The sequence below is a fragment of the Oryx dammah genome, unplaced genomic scaffold (assembly GCF_014754425.2).
Source record: "Oryx dammah isolate SB20612 unplaced genomic scaffold, SCBI_Odam_1.1 HiC_scaffold_2, whole genome shotgun sequence".
NCBI classification, from domain to species: domain Eukaryota; kingdom Metazoa; phylum Chordata; class Mammalia; order Artiodactyla; family Bovidae; genus Oryx; species Oryx dammah.
Genome location: NW_024070186.1, coordinates 137,128,072 through 137,151,971, shown reverse-complemented (window position 1 = coordinate 137,151,971; position 23,900 = coordinate 137,128,072). Strand labels below are relative to the sequence as shown.

General features: G+C 44.2%; 1 protein-coding gene across 3 annotated transcripts in view; it reads right to left on the bottom strand.

Moving 5' to 3' along the window:
- CXADR (CXADR Ig-like cell adhesion molecule) overlaps positions 1-23,613 on the bottom strand; it is a 65,459-nt gene extending 41,846 nt beyond the window's left edge. For all 3 annotated transcript variants that reach the window (XM_040227386.1, XM_040227396.1, XM_040227379.1), the window contains exon 1: positions 23,279-23,613. In XM_040227386.1, coding sequence (XP_040083320.1) covers positions 23,279-23,513 — 235 coding nt within the window. In that variant the 5' untranslated portion in view covers positions 23,514-23,613. The remainder of the gene's footprint in view (positions 1-23,278) is intronic.
- Between the last annotated feature and the right edge of the window lie 287 nt (positions 23,614-23,900).

The following is a 23,900-nucleotide window of genomic DNA, read 5'->3' as shown; positions in this document are numbered from 1 at the left end:
ATCCCATAAGAACTGAAAAAAAGTCTCCTTCTTGTGGTTAACGACTTACTGTAACAAAACTAGTATCCATTACATGCATAAAAGATGGAACAAACTATGAATATATGATGCTCTTTCCCACCTATACGGGGAAAAAAAAATCCAGTTTAATTACACACATAAAAATAGGTCTGTTCACTACTTATGCCTTATAGTAAGACTGCAGTTTGACCAGGCAACAATTTAACATAAAATGTAAATTCAGTCTGTAAATGAACTATTACACAAAACTTAATTTTTTTTCTTACTATTTACACTATAAAAATTTGCACAGCACCAGTCTGTCACTGTATGTTTTCCTTGTGATAACCCAACATTTTGTTATGTGTAAAGTCAAATGTGTAATGAATGCAGATCTGAAGTTTCAAGGGCACACACTGGTTTCTGTTTAGCAGCTCTATCACTTCAACCTCTGCATCATCCAACCCTGACTTTCAGGGCTGAAAGATGACCTGGAAGGGGCCCCAAGTGCTAAGATGATGATACATGGGGCTTGCCTCTCTCCCTTCTACCCCCTCTCCCCGTTCACACTGTAAAAATAAACACAGAGCAAAATCAAAAGTAAATCCAGTCCAAATTCTCCATAATGATGATTTCATTGCTGGTTTTCCAATGAGACATTCCAACAGAACAAACCAAAATGAAGAATTGTATTATCAGCCATTATATGATCCTTCCTATTAGCCCTTAATACTGTAATAAAATGTTAGTAACGCTGAAGCCAATAGATTTGAGAATGAAAGAAAAGTCAAGCTACATTCAAGACCATTTATGTTCATGCACCATCCTACGCTTTTATCACATTTAAGTGCACTCATCAAACAGCATTAAAACTGGACACATAGTTTCCCTGGTGGCTCAGGGGTAAAGAATCTGCCTGCCAGTGCAGGAGACGCGTGCTTGATCCTTGGTCTGGGAAGATCCCGCATGCTGCAGGGCAGCTAAGCCCGTGTGCCACAACTACTGAGCCTGTGCTCTGGAGCCCTGGAGCCGCAACTGCTGAGCGGGCAACCCATGTGCCCTAGAACCTGTGCTCCGCAACAGGAGAAACCACCGCGAGAAGCCAGTGTACTGCAATTAGAGAGGAGCGCCCCCTGCTGGCTGCAACTAGAAAAAAATACCAGGAAGCAACAGAGATCCAGCACATCCAAAAATAAGTTTTAAAAAACAACAACAAAAACTGGACACAGACTCTCTGCACAACTTCTCCTAAACGAGAGGCTGGCCTTGCTTTTGGGCAACAGCCTGTGGCCTGAGTCCTGCTGAGCCTCCCGCGGCCAGGCTTCAGGAGGTGTTGCTGCTCCCACTCTGGCCCACTAGGATCCCTGCCACCCGTCACCACGTGCATGACATAAGAGAGAGCTGAGGTGTGAGCACAACAGCTACCAGTGCCCAACACACGGCCACCCTGGAACACAGGCCCAGCCCCACACTTGCCACCTGCAGCCCCAGGACTGAGCCCGACAGGATCTTGAACTAACACACGATTGTTGTTTTACAGCCTCTCAAGTTTGGGTTGGTTTGTTAAACAGCAAATATTAATGATACGCCATCCAAAATCTCTGCTGCTGCTGCTGCTGCTGCTAAGTCGCTTCAGTCGTGTCCGGCTCTGTGCGACCCCACAGATGGCAGCCCACCAGGCTCTCCCATCCCTGGGATTCTCCAGGCAAGAACACTAGAGTGGGTTGCCATTTCCTTCTCCAATGCATGAAAGTGAAAAGTGAAAGTGAAGTAGCTCAGTCGTGTCTGACTTTTCGAGACCCCATGGACTGCAGCCTACCAGGCTCCTCTGTCCATGGGATTTGCCAGGCAAGAACTGGAGTGGGTTGCCATTGCCTTCTCCACCAAAATCTCTGATTCAGCCCAAATGAACTACTTACCATCCCCCAAAGTCCATACTACCCCAGTCTCCATTTCATGTACACATTTCTAGTTTAGATGGTATGATTTGACACTTATGTGTATAATTACAGCTAATTCTCCTGATTAATATTCAATTCTCTGAATGAATACTTTCTATCACTTCTAATAACTCAGTTCCAGTCCTGCTTCATTCACTTAAGGCATTCTGCCATCTTCTCAGACTACAGTGATTTTTCTTTCTGTCTTCCTGGAATGCTCACAGTACTTTACTTTCTGCTATCTGTATTATCACTCGTTCAGCACTCAATGTATACTATTTTTTTATTTTCCCTTTTATAAACTTTACTGTGAAATTGACTCAGGCTCCATGGTTTTTGCCTCATCTTCCAGACATCAGTGAACTTATCTTCCCATACCACCTTGTATTTTTAAGAAAATTTTTAAAATGTATACCCTGATTCATTAGCTCCATCAGGGTTTGGGGAAATTGTGGCTTTTATCTCTTGCTGGGTTCCTTGCACATTAGTAGAAAATAACTGGTGACTGGATTGTAAGCTTGATCAATTTTAGGAATGTTGAAAAAGAGCATTAATTTGTCAGAAGGTCCTGCTATTTGAAGATCTCCTATCTACAGCTACTATAAATGTTGCCTGCATCTAATTGGTCTGGGAATGAATACCATACAAATGATCTAAGATAGAGAATTCTATTTCAAATGAATCAAGACAGCTCAAAAATATGGAGGCATGAATGAAATTTGCTATAGAAAAAATAATTAAAACCTCCTAGTTACTCTGTGCTTCAAGTTTTTATTTTATAAAAATCAAATTGAAAAGTCAAGAGGCATCACTGAGACATCTAAACTGAGTAAAAGTACCAATCCTCCTAATTCATGGTTTCAGCACTGACACTACCATCCTAAGAATGAAATGTAACTTTGTTTTTATGATAGTATCATTCATTCTTTCCTGTTTGATACATAAAATTACTTCTCTTTCAAAGAGTATCTTAGAAAACAGTTACATGTGTATAAAAGTGATCTGGATAGACAAATTGTTAGCAGTTATTTTTCACAACAGAGACTTTAAGAAAGGTGAATTTTATAATGAGATTTCCTTAATATGTATACTGCTATAGGAAATTTTAAACAGACTTTTAAAGACTTGCAGTACTTCGTTTTCCAAAAATGTTTAAAACATTCAGCTACTCTTCATTGTGTTGCACTAGAAAGGAATTAAAATTTCAGGATGGTACAAAACAGTTATTGGGTTTCCTAGCAACTCTGTAGGGGCCTCTCGGCATGGAGGCATAGTTTTTCAATATTGATGCATGCATCAGTCAAAAACTGTAGAAGACAAAGGCAGACACTTGGTCTCATGTTGCGTCTCTGGATATTCTTAATACTGCCCAATTCTATTTATGCAGCACATGAGACACAGTTTAACTCGTAAACTACTTTCAAGTTCAAACATGATCTCTAAACTAAATCCTGTAACAAACCTTCTTAACAATTTTACTCAACCTTATATTCAGAATGTGATGAAATATGTAGCACATGATCAACCCTAAGTGTTTGCAGAGTCTTGTTAGTAAGATTCAGTACTAGATTATGTAAATGAACTAGCTGAGTCATGTCCCTTTTTGGCAGTGACTGAAATAACATCTCCCGGTTTTCTGCTTGCTTTTTCTAATCTCCAAATTCCGAATTCCTGCCGTGCAGTGAGCAGGCTGAGCTCGGATTCCGTAACACGTTCAGGCCTCTATTATCTCTCCCATAGGCTAAGCCTGAGGTCTTCCCTGCACCCACTCTACTTCATTCTAACCATCTCCATGCTTCACCCAGAGTGTTCACTACACATTGCTTTTTAAACTGAATCACTGCCTGGTCTGAAAACCTCTGGTGGGTCCACGCTAGCTCAGATGCCTTTATTCTCCTCAGCACCCTTTATGACCAGGCACTTCCCCACCTTTAGCTGCTTAGTACCCCCACTCTGAGCACCCACACACTTTACAACACTGCCTTCCCTGCTCAAGCCCACCTTTTAGGGCAATCATGTTAGTTTGGTCTCAGGCCAGACCCTTCCCCAGAAAGCATTCTTTGTGCCCAATTAAGGGGTTCCCTGGTGACTCAGTGATAAAGAATCTGCCTGCGATGCAGGTGACACGGGTTCGACCCCTGGGTTGGGAAGATCCCCTGGAAAAGGGGATGGCAACCTACAGTCTTCTTGCCTGGAGAATTCCATGGACAGAGAAAGACCTTGTGATCCTGGTGATCCCAAAGTCAAACATGACTGAGCAACTAAACAACAAGAGACTGAATCCAAAAACAGCAGTCCAGCAACTGACAACCCAATGCAGAGTCATACATGGCCAAAGCTCCTCGGCATGCACGCACTGCCTCAGAAGACACACAGTAAAGAAGCAGCCTCAGTAAAACAGGGTACGTGCTCGTGATGGCGGGCTTATCGGTTGACTGACTGACTGGGTAAGTCATCAGCACTTACCTACCCTGTTTTACTGAGGCTGCTTCTTTACTGTACCCGCTCTGGTGTTCTTGCCTAGAGAATCCAGGGGGTGGCGGAGCCTGGTGGGCTGCGGTCTATGGGGTTGCACAGAGCCGGACACGACTGAGGCGACTTAGCAGCAGCAGCAGCTTCTTTACTGTGCGTCCTTCTGCTGCAGTGCATGCTTGCTAAGGCGCTTCAGTCAGTTGTGTCCGACTCTGTGCGACCAGAAGGACCACAGCCCCCCAGGCTCTTCTGTCCAGGCAAGAATACTACAGTGGGTTGCCATGCCCTCCTTCAGGGGATCTTCCAGACCCAGGGATCAAACCCGAGTCTCTTACGACTCCTGCACTGGCAAGTGGGTTCTTTTCCACTAGTGACACTTGGGAAGTGCTCTTCTGCAGAGAAGAAGCCAATTCTGACTCCATGTTGGAACTGTTTCTTTAACTTGCTTTTGTTATTAATCATACAGAATGGCCTGCCCCTAAGACTCCTGCCCCTCTAACTGCCTGTTAAACTAGAGTGCCTTTGTTCAGAACCCTGTCCACCTGTGCATGGCAGGAAGGAAGAAATTAACACATGCCCTGCCTGAGGCTTACTATTCTAGGAGATGTTTCCAAGAGTAATCGTATTTTTACTTTGCTTCCTCACCTCTCCCCATCTCTGATCTATAGAAGAACCTGGTATCCACAGCCCGATAAAGTGGATATTTTGAGGAGCTAGTCTGCCATCCTCTGTCAGCCAGCTCCCTGAATGAAATCTCTTCTTTGCCTCAACTCCTCCTGTCCTGGATTCATTGGCCTGTTGTGCGGTGAGCAGAGCAAACTTGGACTTGGTAACTTCCTACCCTACACCCTAGGTGAACAGGTCACATTTGACTTAGAAGCCAAAGCTTCTTGATTATCATTGATTTCCTTTAGCGGAGCAAAATTTCTAGTGCTTGGGTGAAAAATAAGGAAAAGAAAAGCTACAGCACAAGTATGTAGCTTCTTTGTGTAAGAGGAAGGAGACAGAATCTACCCGAATGAAAGACATTCCATTTCAAAGTAGTGAAGAAAAATTAACAAGGTGCGGCTGAAAGTCGGCGAAAATAAGTTAAGGTCTTTTTCTATCAAAGACGGAATCACAACAGTGAAGGCATTCTGATCAAGGATCAGAGGAAATCAAAGACACCAAAGGAAGCACCGAAGGAGGAAGACAGAATTAAGTGCACACACACTGCGGAGCATCTGTGTTTGCACACATTTCCCTTGTCTGCAAGGCCCACCTTCTCCCACTGAAAGCACCTGGCAGCCATTCCCCGCCTCTCACCTGTGGCCTCCTCCCCCCAGACCCCCACAGGAAGTGTCAATTGCTTCCTGCTCGCAATTACACAACCTGCTTCTCTACTGCAGGCACAAAGCAAGCTCCCACACTTAACTGAGGGCTTCTTCCAAAGCTCAGGGGTAGAAAGAATCCATCTGCCAATCCAGGAGACTCACGAGGCGCAGATTCCACCCCTGGGTCGGGAAGATCGCTTGGAGGAGGAAGTGACTCCCCACTCCAGTATTCTTGCCTGGGAAATCCCATGGACAGAAGGGCCTGGCAGGCTCAGACATGACTGAGCACGCACGCACACCCTTTAAGCACACACTTTTAGTTGCTTAACAGGGTCCCAGGGTTTCATCTCTGGAGGGCATGTTCCAAGCCTTATGCGACACACCCTGGACCTGCCTCAGAAGAAACTGCTTAGTTTAAGCGCAGAGCGGGAGTTGCCGGCAGAGTGAAGGTGAAGGAGCTGTTTGCAAGAGGAATGCTGATGGGAGAAAAGATCATGAAACCTTCTGGGAAAGTCATGGGAAGGAGGGCCATGAGCAGACTGTGTATCTAGCAGAGTAAAGGAAGAGCGAAGCCACTGGGGATGCATGGAGCTCAGAGGGAGCTGAGCAAGCCTGGCTGTATGCTAACAGGAGCAAAGACTGATGCTTATTGCTTTAATATTCACATCACAAGAAATATTAGCAGATGTGATAAGAAATTAACATGGATTCAACTGTATAGTTATGTTGCATGTAAGTCACTTCAGTCATGTCTGACTCTTTGCGACCCCACGGACTGTAGCCTGCCAGGCTCCTCTGTCCACGGATTCTCCAGGTAAGATACTGGAGTGGGTTGCCATATCCTCCTGCAGGAGATCTGCCCCATCCAGGGATCTCTTACATCTCCTGCATTGACAGGTGGGTTCTTTACCACTCACACCACTTGGGAAGCCTGCAAATTTATGTTAACATGAAAGAAGTATGACATTAAAACTTTAATTTGTGAATATTCTAAAATCACAACCCTTGTGGCTCAGCCAGTAAAGAGTCCACCTGCAATGCGGGAGATCTGGGTTCCATCATTGGGTTGGGAAGATCCCCTGGAGAAGTGAAAGGCTACCCACTCCAGTATTCTGGCCTAGAGAATTTCATGGACTGTACAGTCCATGGGGTCACAAAGAGTCAGACACGACACTTTCACTTCACTAAAATCACAACTAGGGATGAAGAAAAAGTTGCTTGTCTATCTTGCAACTCCCTCCAGAACAACATGAAGCAAAATGAGAAAAATGTTATATACTTATGCATGTTTTCTCAAAATATCTGGAGTCATTCCAAAGATACTAACAGAAAAGAGAAACTAGGAATAAAAATAAGAGTAATTTAACTTCATTTTCCAAAAGTCTGGCATAATTCTTTGGCTGCTTGAAAAGGGATATGTTATGATGATCTTAGTGTCAATTTTTATAAAGAATTTATTTGATACTGACTTTTGTGAAAAATATTAAAGAATGTCATAAAGGTTACTATTTTAAATAGAGAACACATTCAGTTCTATTGCTTAGTTCAGAATATGGAGTTCAGGAACCTTACATAAAAACACAGAAACACTGAAAAACGATTCATTAGGGCAATGTTAAAAAATAAACTGGGAAAATCAGGAAGTGGTATGTTTAAGAAGTTGATTGGGACAAGTATAATTTTGTTGTGTATGTCTGATTAACAAACACTACAAATCAGATGTCTGGGTTAGCAAGCAACTCACTGGGACACTTTAAACCCTGTTTTAAATATTGAAAAAATGCAACTGCCAAGCTATTTAGACCCTTTCCTTGACCCTAAATCTAATCTGCCAATTTCCTTCTCACCAGGGAGCTGCTTTGGGATTAGCTATGTTAAAAGTCACCTAAATACCATGGGTTTGTTTTTAGGAAAGAAAAAGAAAAACTTACTATATGTTAAGGGTAGTTAACTACTCCAACTACGCCTTTAAACAAACATTGCTCAGGAAGAGGGGAAAAAAAAAACAAAACCAACACTGGAAGGTAGAAATTACCCTCTGTGCTGCCTAGTGTGTGAGTGTTAGTCATTCAGTCGTGTCCAACTCTCTGTGATCCCATGGACTTTAGTCAACCAGGCTGCTCTGTCCTTGGAATTACAGTTAATTCCCATGTGTTACTCAGTACAGTGTGTTAATATGTACCGTTGAGCTAAGAAAATAATACTGAGAGTCAGATAAGTTAATAACAATGAGAAACAACATTAGGTATACTTACTTGGTTTTCTATGCTGTTTTTTAAAAATCAACTCTCAGCTCCCCACCCCCAGCGAGTAATCAAAAAGCAAGTGCCCAGAAAATAAACTGAGATGGAAATAGGGAAACCATCACCTTAACCATAAATAGTAATGAGCAGTGACTGAGTACCTATTAAGTGCCAGGGTGAGTCGCTCAGTCGTTTCTCAGTCTTAGCAACTCCATGGACTGTAGCCCACCAAACTCCTTTGTCTGTGGAATTTTCCGGGCAAGAATACTGGAGTGTGTAGCCATTCCCTTCTCCAGGGGATCTTCCTGACCCAGGGATTGAACCCGGGTCTCCTGCACTGCTGGCAGATTCTCTACTGTCTGAGCCACCATGGGTGTTAGATTATGTGCCAGCACTTTTCAAAATATTTTATACACATTAACTCCTTCAAGTCTCATAACAACTCTGAGGGCGTTACTACTATTATCTCAGTTTTACAGTGACAAAACAGAGATGATAAGAGGTACCTAAGCTACTAAGTGGGCAAGATACAAATCGAGGCAGACTGGCTCCCAAGCCACACTCACCCTGCAAGTAGAAGTCCATGAGTCAACAGCCCTGGACATTAAGAGATTTCCTTTTAAAAAAAAATCACCACAAAATAATACAGTGAGTACATTATTAGACCCCCTTCCAGTCACTGTGGTGGAAGAAGGTTTGGAATTTTTGCTATTCCCCTCCTATACTAGATTGCCAAGAAGACAGCATTTTAGGTAGCACAAAGTTCAGGCGTATGGGCTGACCCGTTTTTAAAGCAAGAGATACACCAGGCTAGGATCTGTTGTCAAGTCTGTCAACAAAAAAACTCTATCACTTTGGACATGTTGTTTCTCTGGGGCTCAAACATAAGTTAAGGGTGTTAAACTGAATTCTCTCTTTCAGATCTAAATATGTCCGAAGTTTAGACCATCAATCAAGCAACTGACCAACAAGAAGCCTTCTCCCAACACCCATCCCCTCCCCTCCCTGCACAACTCAATGCCAGTAGTGACAGCTGTCTGGGCTTACCTCACAGCAAGTGCAGACATTTCTGAAATATGAGCAGGCTAAACTGTGCAAGCAGTTCTGCCTACAAGGAGCATGGGCTCTGAAGTCCGAGCTGTGCTATAATTCAAACCGAGGTTACCAAATGCTTGCGTGCGTGCGTACTCAGTTACTCAGCCATGTCCAGCTCTTTGTGACCCCATGTACTGTAGCCCACCAGACTCCTCTGTTCATGGGATGTTCCAGGCAAGAATACTAGAGCAGGTTGCCATTTCTTATTCCAGGACATCTTCCTGACCCAGGGATCAAACCCAGGTCTCCTGCGTCGGCAGCCGGATTCTTCAGCACTGCGCCATCTGGGAAACCCTACCAAATGCTTAGGCAGGGCAAGTTTCTAGTCTTTTAAGTATTGATGTTTTCTACTATAAAGTGAGCATTAGCAGTAAGAATGCTTACTTCCACATAGAGATTAAATACAATAATGCATGTAAAGCTCTTTGGTATCATCCCTTCGATAAACAGTATCCAGTATGAAAACTTACTGTTGTCCTCCAAAACCCATCATTCCTACTAGGAAATGAACTCATGTAGTGTTGGGAAAGTATCTTTTATCCCTCACACTGAGCAGCACCTTAGATACAGAACTCAAAATCTGTTATGTAAATAAAGGACACTGACTTGTATATACTAGATCTGGCAATCAGAACCTCACTGGCAACCTAGACCAAATCTGATTTTTTTTTTTTTTAATTAAAGGCCTCAGGTTGGGGAGGGCTATTTCTAACTACAGAAGTTGAGTATGTAAGCAGAGACAGAAACGACTGCTATTTTGAGGAACGTGGCTCTTAAGAGTAGGAGAAAAACAGCACTGTGATATGTCATCAAGGAAAGGTTGTTTTGAAGTGAGAAATATAGAGCATGTTTATAAAGTCAGAAGGAAAGGGGAACGGGAGGTTAAATACACGGAACACTCAGAGACCGAAGGAAACAATGAGACCTAGAAAAAAGGGATAAGATAATTTTAAATGAGATTCGAGGGAAGGACATTTCTTCTGCTGTAACAAAAGAGAGACATGGAGTATTTACCTAGAATATAAGAGGCAGAAAAAAATGTGGATAGAGAATTCCAGAAAAACAGCTACTTCTGCTTCATTGACTATGCTAAAGCCTTTGACTGTGTGGATCACAACAAACTGTGGAAAATTCTTAAAGAGATGACAATACCAGACCACCTGACCTGCCTCTTGAGAAACCTGTATGTAGGTCAAAAAGCAACAGTTAGAACCAGACATGGAACAATGGACTGGTTCCAAATTGGGAAAGGAGTACCTCAAGGCTGTATATTGTCATCCTGATTATTTAACTTACATGCAGAGTACATTATGAAAAACACTGGGCTGGATGAAACACAAGCTGGAATCAAGACTGTTGGGAAAAACATCAATAATCTCAGAAATGCAGATGACACCACCCTTTTGGCAGAAAGTGAAAAAGAACTAAAGAGCCTCTTGATGAAAGTGAAAGAGGAGAGTCAAAAAGTTGGCTTAAAGCTCAACATTCAAAAAACTAAGATCATGGCACCCGGGCCCATCACTTCATGGCAAATAGATGGGGAAACAATGGAAACAGTTACACACTATTTTCTTGGGCTCCAAAATCACTGCAGGTGGCGACTGCAGCCTTGAAACTAAAAGATGCTTGCTCCTTGGAAGAAAAGCTATGACAAACCTAGACAGCATATTAAAAAGCAGAGACATTACTTTGCCAATAAAGGTCCATAGTCAAAGCTACGGTTTTTCCAGCAGTCATGTACGGATTTGAGAACTGGACCATAAAGAAAGCTGAGCACCGAAGAATTGATGCTTTTGAACTGTGGTGTTGGAGAAGACGCTTGAGAGTCCCCTGAACTGCAAGGAGATCAAACCAGTCAATCCTAAAGGAAATCAGTCCTGAATATTCATTGGAAGGACTGATGCTGAAGCCCCAATACTTTGGCCACCTGATAGGAAGAAGTGACTCATTTGAAAAGATCCTGATGCTAGGAAAGATTGAAGGCAGGAGGAGAAGGGGACAAGAGAGGAGGATGAGCTGGTTGGATGTCATCACTGACTGCACGGACATGAGTTTGAGCAAGATCTGGGAACTGGGGATGGACAGGGAGGCCTGGTGTGCTACAGTCCATGGGGTCCCAAAGAGCTAGACACAACTGAGTGACTGAATTGAGAGAGGTTTTTGGAGACTGGTTCAAATCTTTAATATGTGAAAAGGAATGGGAGAAGAGTGGAAAGACTGCAGAATGGTACCATGAGTCCAGCGGCGACGAGCTGATGGCTGATGAAGAGGAGCAAAGACATTTATCCCACTATTTACTGGTATGATAAATAACATTTATCATATAATTTTTCTAATTTTATATCATAACATCATACCATTTTTTTCTAGTTTATATATTTGAAATTTGCCGTAATAAAAGCATTTAAAAAAGAAAACTACAATGATGTGGCACTGTACACTCACCAGAACAAAATGAAGAAAGGCCGTGGTTTGGAGCAAGTCTCATCTCTATAGAAGGGAGTGTCAACTGGTACAATTAATTTTAGAAAACGCTTGGTAGCATCACCTAAAGCTAAACAGGTGTGTAATCAAGACCCCAGAAATGCCATTCATAGTTACTGTGTGCACTAAAACACGTGGCTGGGAACGTCAGAGCCACATTTTTCATGAGAACAAAAAACCAGAGGAAAAACATGTCTATCAACAGTAGAATGGGCAAATCAACTGTGGTACAGTCATATGACAGACTATCCAACAGAAACAATTGTACAAATGTGACAGGAAGCCAAGTTTAGGCAGGAAAACATACACTGTACAATTCTGGGTATACAGTGTCAACGCCAATCTATGCCGTTAGAAATCAGAAGACAGTGACGGAAATGACTGCAGGAGGCATGAGGGGACTTTTGATGGTGGGTTTTGTTCTGTCTCTTGACCTGGATGATAATTGTATAGATGTGTCTGCTTTGTGATTATGCTCTCTCACTGGTAAATAATGCTCTAAACTGCATGCTTTTCCGGCTCCCCTGATGGCTCAGACAGTAAAGAATCTGCCAGCAATGTGGCAGACTGGAGTTCAATCCTTGGGTTGGGGAGATCCCCTGGAGGAGGGCATGGCAACCCACTCCAATATTCTTGCCTGCAGAAGCCCCATGGACAAAGAAGACTGGTGGGTTACAGTGCATGGGGTCACAAAGAGTTGGACACGACTGAGTGACTAAGCACAGCACAGCACGCTTTTCTACAAGCGAAAGAAAAGAGAGAAAGTGAAGTTGCTCAGTCGTATTCGACTCTTTGCGACCCCATGAACTGTAGCACACCAGGATTCTCCATCCATGGGATTTTCCAGGCAAGAATACTGGAGTGGTTGCCACTGCCCTTCTCCAGGGGATCTTCCCAACCCAGGGATCGAACCCGGGTCTCTCGCATTGCAGGCAGACGCTTTACTGTCTGAGCCAGCAGGGAAATCAAAGGTTTATTTAAAATTGAATTTTAAAAGGTGAAAGAATTAAAGCAGAAAACTTGTTTTTATTTTGTCTTTGTTAAAAAAACACGATGTTCTGGTAATTCCCTGGTGGTCTAGTGGTTAGGACTTGGCAAGCTTGCTGCCACTCCTGGTCAGGGAACTAAGACCCAATAGGCCTTGCTGTGGGCTCCACCCCTTATATTTCTGATGCTTTATAGAAATGTACATAAAAAACAAACTGTAGCCAAATGGACAATAAGAACAGTGGGCTGAAAGGCTGACATACAAGGTGAAGGGGGAAATGGTTTGGAGAAGCCAGTGGGTCCTCAAGAGAATAATCAGAAAACCATATGGTTTTTACATCACATAGCACATCTGCCCTAATCTGTACCTGTTTTTCTTTATTTATTCATTTACTTATCTACTCATTTATGGTTTTATTTATTTATTTTATTCAGGATTAAATGCCAGTCACCCTCCTCTAGACTGAAGCTTGCCCACAGTATTGGAATGACATCTTCTTCCTAGTCTCCAAAAGAACCTACTGCCATACCTAACCCACATGTACATGGTATTTATTCCCCCAAACTTCTTCTATGGCGATTGTGGTCCTATATGAGAAACTGAATTTGTTACTTATAAATCAGGAGCAGTTAAACCACAAATTACAATGTAAAGACAAACGGGGCTGGGGGGGGGCGGGGGTTAGGAATGTGAGCACACAGATTGTATCTGTGGAACCGGACTTCGACCCACTCCTTCCTCCTCTCCTCAAGGGGACACAGACAGACTCATCTATGGAAAGAACTCAAATTTCATTTCTTGATTAAAATTAAGTCTCAGCCTTTTTCAATCTATGTAGTATACTACTTTCCTCATGTTCTTTAATACAGAGATGCTAATTTCAGAATTCTCTGGCAAAACAAATGCAAATTGGGTATTTTGCATTATGGGTAAAGCAGATCCGTTGCCATGGTGAATATTTTCATCACCTTCAGAGAATAGTATGTATTGCTCCATTTTAAGAAATCTGCCTTTGCCTCCTTGCTCAAAAACCTCAGGCTCTCTTTTCTTCCTTTAATTAACATGAAAGAGGAAAAAGTGAGTACATGGCGAAAACAATAACAAAAACACTCTGGTGAAGTATCTTAGAGAGATCACAGAAAATAAAAAAGCAAAGAGATTATAGCAAAACAAGAAAATAAACTGATCTTACGAAAAACAGTGAAGTTAATAAGGAAAAGGTTACCAAAAAAAAAAAAATTCCTGTTGTAAGTATATTTAACTTGACTGCCTTAATCTTGGCATGATTTCCTTTCTAATATCCCCAAATGAATTCAAATTTCCCTAGCAACCATCACCAGGGACCACTCTATCCTTACTTTTGATATTTCCATAAATGCATTTATTTTCCTCATCGGCACGCTAAAAATATTATTTTTCCCCCTATATTTGAGTTTTGGCCTTATATCTAAAATACAAATGCATATAGCTATCAAATAAAGACAGTTTATATAATTCTTTGATTTGAAGAAACTAAATATGAAGTGAGACTTTTATTTAACTTGTTGCCAACAGGAATATTATGTGACACAAATATTTTAGATAAAATCTCATGACAGCAATTCCAAAGGCACTTCCCACTGCGGAAGCTGTTCTGACGGCATGCCACACCCGTACTATTTTAATCAGTAGCATGTTCTGAAACTAAATAATAGTGGAAGGTGACTGGAATTAAAGCTCCAGGTTCTAGACCTGTGCTAACCAGTGTGGTAGCCACACCCGACTACTGAGCATATGAAATGTGGCTAGTGCAAACTGAGACGTGCTGCAGGTAAAATACAGACCAGATTTTGAAGACTTAGTATAAAAAAAAATGTTATTGATGTTCAGTTTGACCACATATAGAATTAATATTTTATATATACTGGGTTAAACAAAATTATATTTAAATTAATTTCAACCTTTTCCTTTTCACTTTTAAATGTAACTACCAGAACATTTTAAATGACATATGTGGCTTGCATTATGTTTCTACTAGGACGGCACTGTCTGGACCAATGCCATAATTTATTGGACTTAGGCCTTGGCTTTATGACTTGATTCCTGTTAGGAAAAAAAAAAAAAAACAGTGTCCCTTCTACTCATAGGCTGTCAGGAGACTGGATTCAAATGAGATGCATGTGAAATTGTCTTTAAAAACACAGTAAGATACTCTTCTAGCCCCGAGTCACCAGTTCCTTCTATAAGTCTCAGATTTCAAGTTGTACAACCAAGTAGGTCAAAGAGTCTTCTCAATTCTTACTGTAGAACTATCCAGGGCACAAAACACTTGAAAGTTTTTGTCTGGTTCATTAAAGAAACCCCCCCCTGGGAATGGCCTGGTATTCAAGAGTTCAAAGCACTCTTCACTGGGGAGTCTGAGAGCTGAGGAGGGTCAACTCGAGTCACTCTAACAATTCAACAAAGATGTGGTGCAGCACATTTGATTTCACTGCATCTGCATATTCCTTGAGATTCCTTGAGAGCATTTTTATCGGTGTTTCTTCCTTTGGAGAAACCGATAAAACTCACATAGAACACACAGTGACACGATGGGGAAGTGAAAAGGGAACCGTGATGAGCTGTTGCTGCTTCTCAAAAATCTAAACACAGTTTTATTGATATTTTTTAGAAATAAATGAAACAAAGTTATTCCCACTGCAATCTGTAAAGTACCTTTGAAAGAATGGAAGTGATTTAATAGTCTCTAAAGAAAAGTGCATTGTCTCAGTATGTAAACACGGGTTAATGTGACTATTAATCCTTTTTCTCACCAACTATCACAGGACAAACTGAACTATGTCCCACACCCACCCTAAAAATAGGCTGTTACTGTCCCTTACCCTACCTCCTCTTGTCCAACAGAGCAGGCAGTCATCTTTTCTTCTACCGGAATCCTGCCAATTAAAATGAACTGCAAATACTGCTGAGTCAAGCAAAGGCCTTTAAAGCTTAAACTTCAACTGGCTAACTCATTATTAGAAACCAGAAAGGGTGAGTCCATAAGGGGAGGGAAAGCCTACAACCAGTGGAAAAGGACTGAAGAGATAAAATGTCCCTTTAAGTCACCATCTCGCCACTCAATGCAGAAACATTTTCAACTTCCTGCCCATTTTCTTCCGTGTGGAGACAGCAATGGAGTCAACAAACTGAACAAATTACAAAGAACACCGATAACAGGCTCCCACGAGATCACCAAACCAGGAACTACCAGTGTCCTGCACAGATCACTGTGCCAGGGTGAGCGCCCCACCCCCTCACTCTCTGCCATTTGTAATTTCAGCCCCACTGAAGAAATTAGGTAGAAGATAAAGGAGCCAGAGCTAGAGAAGGTGACTGCTCTTTACTTCCACTTAGCATCACACTCTTAACAATCTAACTTCAGAATCAATCTAACAATTATTCTACAACATTATTTTCTTTAGAAATGCAAGGTACTTCCGTGGCGGTCCAGGGGGTAGGACTCTGTGCTCCCAATGCAGGGGGCCTGGGTTTGATCCCTGGCTGGGGAACTTGATCAGTGTGCAGGCCACAATGAAGAGCTCTGGAGACACAAATGAGACCAGCAAAGCCTACATAAATCAACAAATGAATATTTTAATAAATCATTTAAAAAGCAAGGTGGATGAAACACAGTAAGATAAAGCCGTAAGCTCATTTTAGTTGACTTTTAATTATTTTTCAGGCTACCTAAATAATTAACTACTTTGTGCTGTGTGCTTAGTCGCTCAGTCCTGTCCGACTCTTTGTGACCCCATGGACTTTAGCCCGCTCGGCTCCTCTGTCCACGGGGATTCTCCAGGCAAGAATACTGGAGTAGGTTGCCCTGCCCTCCTCCAGGGAATCCTCCCAACCCAGGGACTGAATTTCGGTCTCTGGCATTGCAGGCAGATTCTTTACCATCTGAGCCACCAGGGAAGCCTGTTAATTACTTTAATAACTATCAAATTAAAGTTCACATCCTTTACTTGCTGGCCACCAGATGAAGCAGGGTAAAGGAATACTTAGGGAGTTCAGGAAGGTCTGTACACACTGCTATATTCAAAATGGATAGCCAATAAGGACCCACTGTACAGCAGATGGAACTCTACTCAAAGCTCCATGCCAGCCTGGATGGGAGGGGGTTTGGGGGAGAATGGATACATGTACAGGTATGGCTGAGCCCCTTCGCTGTTCACCTGAAACTACCACAAGGTTGCTAATTGACTACACCCCAATACAATATAAAAAGTTTGAAAAAAACAAAAGCTCCCAGTCTCAACTCTTGCCTTTACTTACTTACTTACACTTGAATATGATAGAGGAAAAGAGGAACTAAAGGGAGGAGGAGAACAGGCTGCAAGCAGAGGATTACGATGAGACTGGAGGAGTAACACAAATTCACCCCAACACTGCCCACGTGGCAGAACTGACACACAAAGCAAGCCTGTGCAGGACGCTGGGCCCAGCCCTGCTCACCTCTTCAAATGATACACCTATTCTTGATCTTCAAATGCTCTTGCCCTGCTCCAGGTCTCTTCTGAAGCCAACAAGCAGAAATTCCTGCCTGGTCCATCTTTCCCCATTTATTCACTCAATGAGAAACCACTTAGAAAACTATTTCAACCATCTTAAGAGATGGCAGTACTCTCTGAACTACGAGTGGTAGCTGGAAGGATACAAGTGACCTAGAAACATGGGTGTAAGTTGGGGAGAGAATAGGAAAAGTCAAGTAAGGTGCCTAGATTTCTGCCTGGGGAGTCTGATGGCTGAAAATGCCATTTAATGTGCGAGAGAACAGTGGTGTGGAGACAGGTTCGACTGATTGGTGGTGCCCGTGCAAAGTGTAAGCAGCGGTGTTGAGTGAGTGGTTTGACATTATGGGCAAAGCTTCGGGTGAGTGAGACCAGAGACCAGCTGGAGGCTGTAGGGACAGAAATGGTCACCGGAGCCAGAAACGGACATTTAGGCAGAGGGAGGAGAGTGGATCCACTAAGGACGATGAGGACGACTCAAGGGGAAAAGAGCTTAGCTGACAGAGCCATTCTCAATTTAAGAGGGTGACGGTGCGACATGTCCACTGTGCGATGCAGCCACGGCGGCTGCTGCAGTTTCACAGGAGGAGGGGGCTGAAAATGAGATTCTACGGGAATGAACCTGAGGGAAGTCCCTGGAGTCAGTAAATGCAGCAAACTCCTTCAAGAGATCTGGTGGAGAAAAGAGAGACGGGGCGTGCTTAAGCAGGGATATAACGGATATAAGGGTTGAGGGCATGTCAGGAAGGATATTCAAGCTTCCTTAAAGTTGATGGGAATCCCTACATAAGAGACAAATGAGATGGGAAGCCAAAGGGTTCAGAGTCCTGAAGTGAGTGTAAAGAGGAAGAATAATCATGTGAACAAGATTCCAAGTGGGGGTGGTTGGAAGTGAGAGTTCTAAATAAACAAAAAACACCTACTGTATAGAACAAGGAACTATATTCAGTACCCTGTAATAACTAGAATGGAAAACAACATGAAAAAGTGTATGTGTCTGTGTATAAACACACACTTTATTAAACATACACTTACAAGTTAGAGCTCTTATCTTCGGGTTTCTACATTCTCCCATGGAGTCTGCTACTGTCCCCTGAAATTAAGGGCACGTGTGCAACAGGCACTGTTATTTTTTTGTTGTTGTTTTGTCTTTACTTTGTTGTGTTTGTCTTTTGGTGGCATGTGGGATCTTAAAAGGGCTTCCCAGGTGGTTCAGTGGTAAAACAATCTGCCTGCCAATGCAGGAGATGCTGGTTTGATCCCTGGGTTGGGAAGATCCCCTGAAGGAAGAAATGGCAACCCACTCCAGTATTCTTGCCTGGAGAATGCCCATGGACAGAGGAGCCTGGCAGGCTGCAGTCCATGAGGTCACAAAGCGTCGGACATGACTGAGCATGCACACACGCATACGGGATGTTAGCTCCCCAACCAGGGATCGAACCCTTGCTACTCGGCAATAGAAGCATGGAGTCTTAACCACTGGACCACCAGCGAAGTCCCAGCAACACACACTATCAAACCAAAGGCAAGTGAAAAGTACCTCTCTAAGTACATTCTCTACTTACCTGATGTCCACTCCTCAATGTACTAAAATCTAGCCTTACTCTCAGTATAGGAACTGTCCTCTCTCTGGAATCAGTAACTTCCCAAATGTTCTCAACAGTTTCCTAATGTAAGACCCACTGGTCTCATTTCTTCATCACTTTCTGGGACCCCCTCATCCGCGAGTTCTCTGACATTCCCGTCATTCCTTACCGTCTCCAGCTCACTTCCCGCCAGCTAGTATGTTCCACAGCTTCACGTTTCGCCTTCTCTTCGAGCCCTACCTGCTTCTCCTGGTTAACCCGACACAGATGCCAAACTGTCAGCACTGATTCTCAGTTCTGTACCGCCCATCTCCGCCGCTTGCCCGAGATCCAGTCCTTTGTTGGAATCTTCCCACTGGATTTCTTTCACCTCCATTCCCCTCAGGCATCCACCGCAAATACGACTGGTCCAAAGCTCAGTCATCTAAGATTTGCCTCTTTTTTCTTGATTCCCTGTAGATTAGTGACATCACCACTAACTCAAGCCAAAAGCCTTACTCCTTCCCTCCAGCTTTTTCTTGCCCACTCATTCAACCAGATACTGGTTGGGCTCCACTGCACCGCCCTCAGAACAACTTTTCAGATGAAAGAGGGGGCCCAGCATCACTCCTGCTGTATTTCCAGGGACCGCACATGTCCAGGTCATCCTAGATGGATTCCTGCCTTGGAGCTGTGGTTCTCCCTGCCTCCAGATCTACCGTGGAGCTCTATACTCTTCAAGAGAATCACTCCCAGTGTACAGGCTCTCTTCTTTAACACCTCCACGAGCTTCTTAGTGCCACCCCTGGGCAGCAGGGGGCAAGACAACACTTTGACAGACAGCGATCCTCCCCTAAGCTCTCCACACAGTCTCCAGGCCTTTGCCCAAAGTGCAGTCATCAATGACATCACGTGGAACCTGTTAACATGCAAAACCTTAAGCTCCACCCCACACGTCCCTCTGACTCAGCTGAACATCAAAAGAAGGGCTAGATACCTTATATGCCCTGAATGTCTCAGCTCCCAAGGCAAGTTGAGTTTCCTTCCAGATCTCTATCTGCTGGGAATGCGCCATCAAATCTTGCGCATCTTGCAAAATCCTGTACAATTGTCGGGATATCCAGCACAACCACAGTATGCAGCAGGCCATAAATATTTGAATGACTGGACCATTCAATCAGTTAACTAATGCTAAGTTCAGCTGAGGACCTGCAGAGTCTCAGGTACTCAAGCGCATGCAAAGTGGAAGGCTGAATGTTGAAGGCAGTTGGAAACAGTGGCCCAGAAATCAAAGGAGAGGTGAGGCGGCAACATTTTAAAGTCCCTAGTGACTATTTTGAGAATGCAGTGATGGATAGATGAAGTCATCCAGGTTTCAGATGGAGACTGAGAAGATGGCTACGGGTCAAATCATGGGGGTAGCTGACATTTAAGGGATGTAGTGAAGAAGGCAGAGAAGGGCAGGAGAACACAGTGGGAAGGAAGGAGCCAAAACAGGGGTCATGGAGCGCCAAAGAAATGGATGGATTTGGCATGTGATTATTACCTTTGACAATTGAAGTAGGGGGGTGAAACCAGGAGAGAATGAGAGATGTAACTGATGACAGCTGTATCATATCCTTAAGCCCAGTGGCAAAGAGGCTGAAAACGTCTGGTCGTTCAACATTTGCTGAACGCTTGCTATCTGCTAGGCACCACAAGTTAACACTGGGACTGTAACAGTGAACAGCAACACAGATAAGGCCCAAGACCCAGTGCAGTGAGTATTGGGTAATTTTATGGAAACCCCACAACAGACAGGTTAAGGAGCCAATGCTGGGTGGCCTGCCTTGGAGGAAAAGCAACTTTTGCCCAGGTATAATGGGGACTTTTGGTGGTGGTATAAATACAGGAATGTACTTAAGAGACAGGCATACAGAAGGGATAAAATTCACATCTAATAATCTTCATTTTTTTTTTTTAAGTAAAGGAAAATACTCCTGGTAAAGCAAAGCAATAAGTATTCTTGACACATAAACCAAATGAGGCTCACAGAGAACAGGGTCCTGTTGTCACTGAATGGCTAACAACTACTCTGGAGACCAGACTCAATGGCCAGTGCTTTATTCTCACTCAGACTGATACTGTGAAAAGCAGCAGCACCTCAAATTTTTAACACTGCCATCCCTAGAAGACAACAATGCTGCTGGGTCATGCGCCATATAAGCCTGCAACACCAGTCCAAGCCCTGGATCCTCGTGTCAGAAAATATTCGACTAAGATTATAAAATTATTAATAAAAGGCTAGTAATGAAAGGCTTCAGTACCTGGCATGTGGTCAAACCAACAGCAAGTTCTTAATAAATGACAGATAACCAGTGACATTAATTTAGGGTGACGATCAGAGGTAATCAAAGAGGAAAGTGATAGCACAGTGATAAAAGCAGGGATTCAGGAGGAAATTTATGATCTTGGCAAGTAAAGTTATAAAACCATGTCATGCCTCAGTTTCTCCATTTGTGCAGCTGGGATCATTACAATACATATCCTCCAGGGCTGCAAGGTATGTTAAATAAGTGTATGTAAAGCCCTTACAACAGTGCCTGGCATTTAATAACTGCAAAATCAAGCCTTACTTTTACTATTACTGCTACTACTCTATTCCTACTGCAACTACTAGTGGTACGGCTTGCTACTCGGAAGGCAATGAAAAGTGTTCCACCAGCAACCAGAGTACACCAAAAACTCTGCAACCCACATAGAGACAAGGCTAGAGGACGGTCTACTAATGGCTCATTTTTAATGACAGCCTCCACCTTATGTTGCCAACTGTAAAACAGATTCCAATTGGGTCACCACTCAAACTGAGTTCATGGCAATAAATTTCTCAAGTGTCAAGAAGTATCTGAAGAAATACTCAAAGCCATATATCAATGACAGTTTTTGAGCTGTTGCTTAAGCAGGAAAACTGAAGTAAAACTAGTTTAGTTGAAGACAATAGTCCTTTAAAGAGAGGTACACTGTACCATAGTGTGTAGATTACAAGCAGCAAGACTCTATACCTATCAAAATATCCTGGGTTTAGATTGTGCCTACCAAAGTGAGGCATCCAGAAAAAATGAAATTATCCTGATATGGTTGGGGGGACGGGAGGGAGAATTCTCTATAAAGTTTATATTCCTCCACTTCTCTGCTTTAGATGTAGCCTAAAACATTTTTCTCCTTTTCCACAGAGATCACAATGTTCTCAACTTCTTCAGTTTAGTCCTAGACCAAAACAAGGTGAAAACCTATCACCTAAAATGGTTACTGATCTTTCATCTTTTCTAGAAGCTTTACTTTGGATATTTCAGCCATGTCGAAATGACAAGCATTAAAAAGGTGGAGGTAATGCTATACAGACTCAGATCGAAAATTAGACTTGTTAATAGAATGTTGATCCCATGAGTAATGCTCACAGCTGTGGCATCCAACAATGGAATTAACGTTTCAACAGGAAGCAGAGAGCCATCCCAACACAACGGGCCACTCTATCCAGCTTCAGAATGCTTAAAATTATCCTTCCGGGGCTACACAAAGTGTGCGTCCTAGGGTCCCACCGATGGATGTTTTGTTGTGAATGGTTTACTGAAATCTTTTGGCTCAACAATGCGACAAGTGCTTACTTTGACATAACAAGATCAGTAGGCTAAAGCCCGGACATGGAAACAAATCCGTTTTTTAAAACTATCAAATGAGCACGTCTTTTGTCCACATTATTTTAAAAGCCTTTTCCCCCTCCCTTGACAAAGGCTCAGTGGAACATGTACTTGGCGGATCCTTTCGGAATTACCCCGTACAAGTCATCCTATCTTATCATCAACATGAATCAAAACATTATAAACTCAAGGTTACTAATTTCTCCTTTGCACTCGGCCCGGCGACTGCCTAAATCAATACTGCATTTTTTTTTTCTGGAACCTACTTCCGATTTTCCACGGTTTACTTCTCCGAGTTATCGTCTAGTTGTACAGCTCGAGCTCGCCTTTTCCCAGAGACCGAGAATGCTCAGCCTACAGATCGGTCTGCGCCTCTTTCCTGGAGGTAGCCTGGACGATCAGAGGCGCTGAGAAGCTCAGTGTAACATTTAATCATGGCGTTTGTAATTCGGTCTCCTGGCTTGGGCAGCTCGACACCTGAAAATCCGCTGATGCCCAAAGCTTTTGAAATCGGGTAACCCTGGACGGACACGGCACAGCAGGCAACAAGGGAAAGGGCGAGAGCAAATAAAGCAAAGCCTGCACCGGCAGCAAAGAACAGTCCGGGAGAAGCGCCAGGCGCACCCAGTACGCCGCGCCCACCCGCCCGCGCCAGGGGCGCCCCTCCACCGCCGCCGCCCCCTCTTCCCGGGGCTCGGTACCCCCCCACTACATTGCCCGCCCCCGCCACCAGGCACCCCACGTCCCCGCCTGGCTCCCCTCCCAGCGACCCCACCTAGGCGGCTCGCGCGTCGGGTGCTGCAGAACCACCCCGGCGCAATTCGGCGCGCACCGCCACCGCCGGCCGCAGCGCCCCCAAGTCGCCCCCTCCCCCACGCCTCATTGTTCCCGGGTGGCCGCGGGCAGCGAGCGCCCGAGGGCTGGCCAGGCGAGGAGGACCCGAGGGACAGAACCGCCCCCCCGACTCACCCGCCACTCCGCACAGGAGCACGAAGCACAGCAGAAGCGCCATGGTGGCGGCCCGGCCGTGGGAGACGACGGCAGGTAGGCGGCTCTCACCCAGGGGTCTCAGTCTGCCGTCTCCTCGCGCGCTCCCGACTGGCTGGCGGCGGCCGCACCTCGCAGCCTGGTCCCACCCCGCCCTCGCTCGGCAGGTGAAATACGTCACTTCCGGTAGTAGCGAAGCCCAGGCGGCCCGCGCCATCCCCGTCGGGTGCGTGGGGTTGCTACGGCAACGCGGATCCCGGGGAACCCTCCCGGGAAAGCACTCTTGCCCGGGAGAGCTCGGGAGTTGAGGTGCTCCAGCAGCCACTCGCACCAAGCCGGAGGCTGGATCCACGCCTCCATGCCTTCAGTTAAATCGGGTTGGTGCACGTGGGTCGAACCAGCTATTCTTCTCCCTAGACGATTTAAACTGCTGTCGCACCCTTGCTTAAAGGCAAGGCATGAGACAACCCTCGCCCACCTGACCCCCGACGCAAAAGGGCTGCTAAAGCAGTTGGTCCAGCCTGCACTTACCCACCCTCGGTGGAGAAGGGGTAGGAGCCTCCAGCCACGCCTCCTACCTCTGGAGATTTGCTGCTGGGGCGGG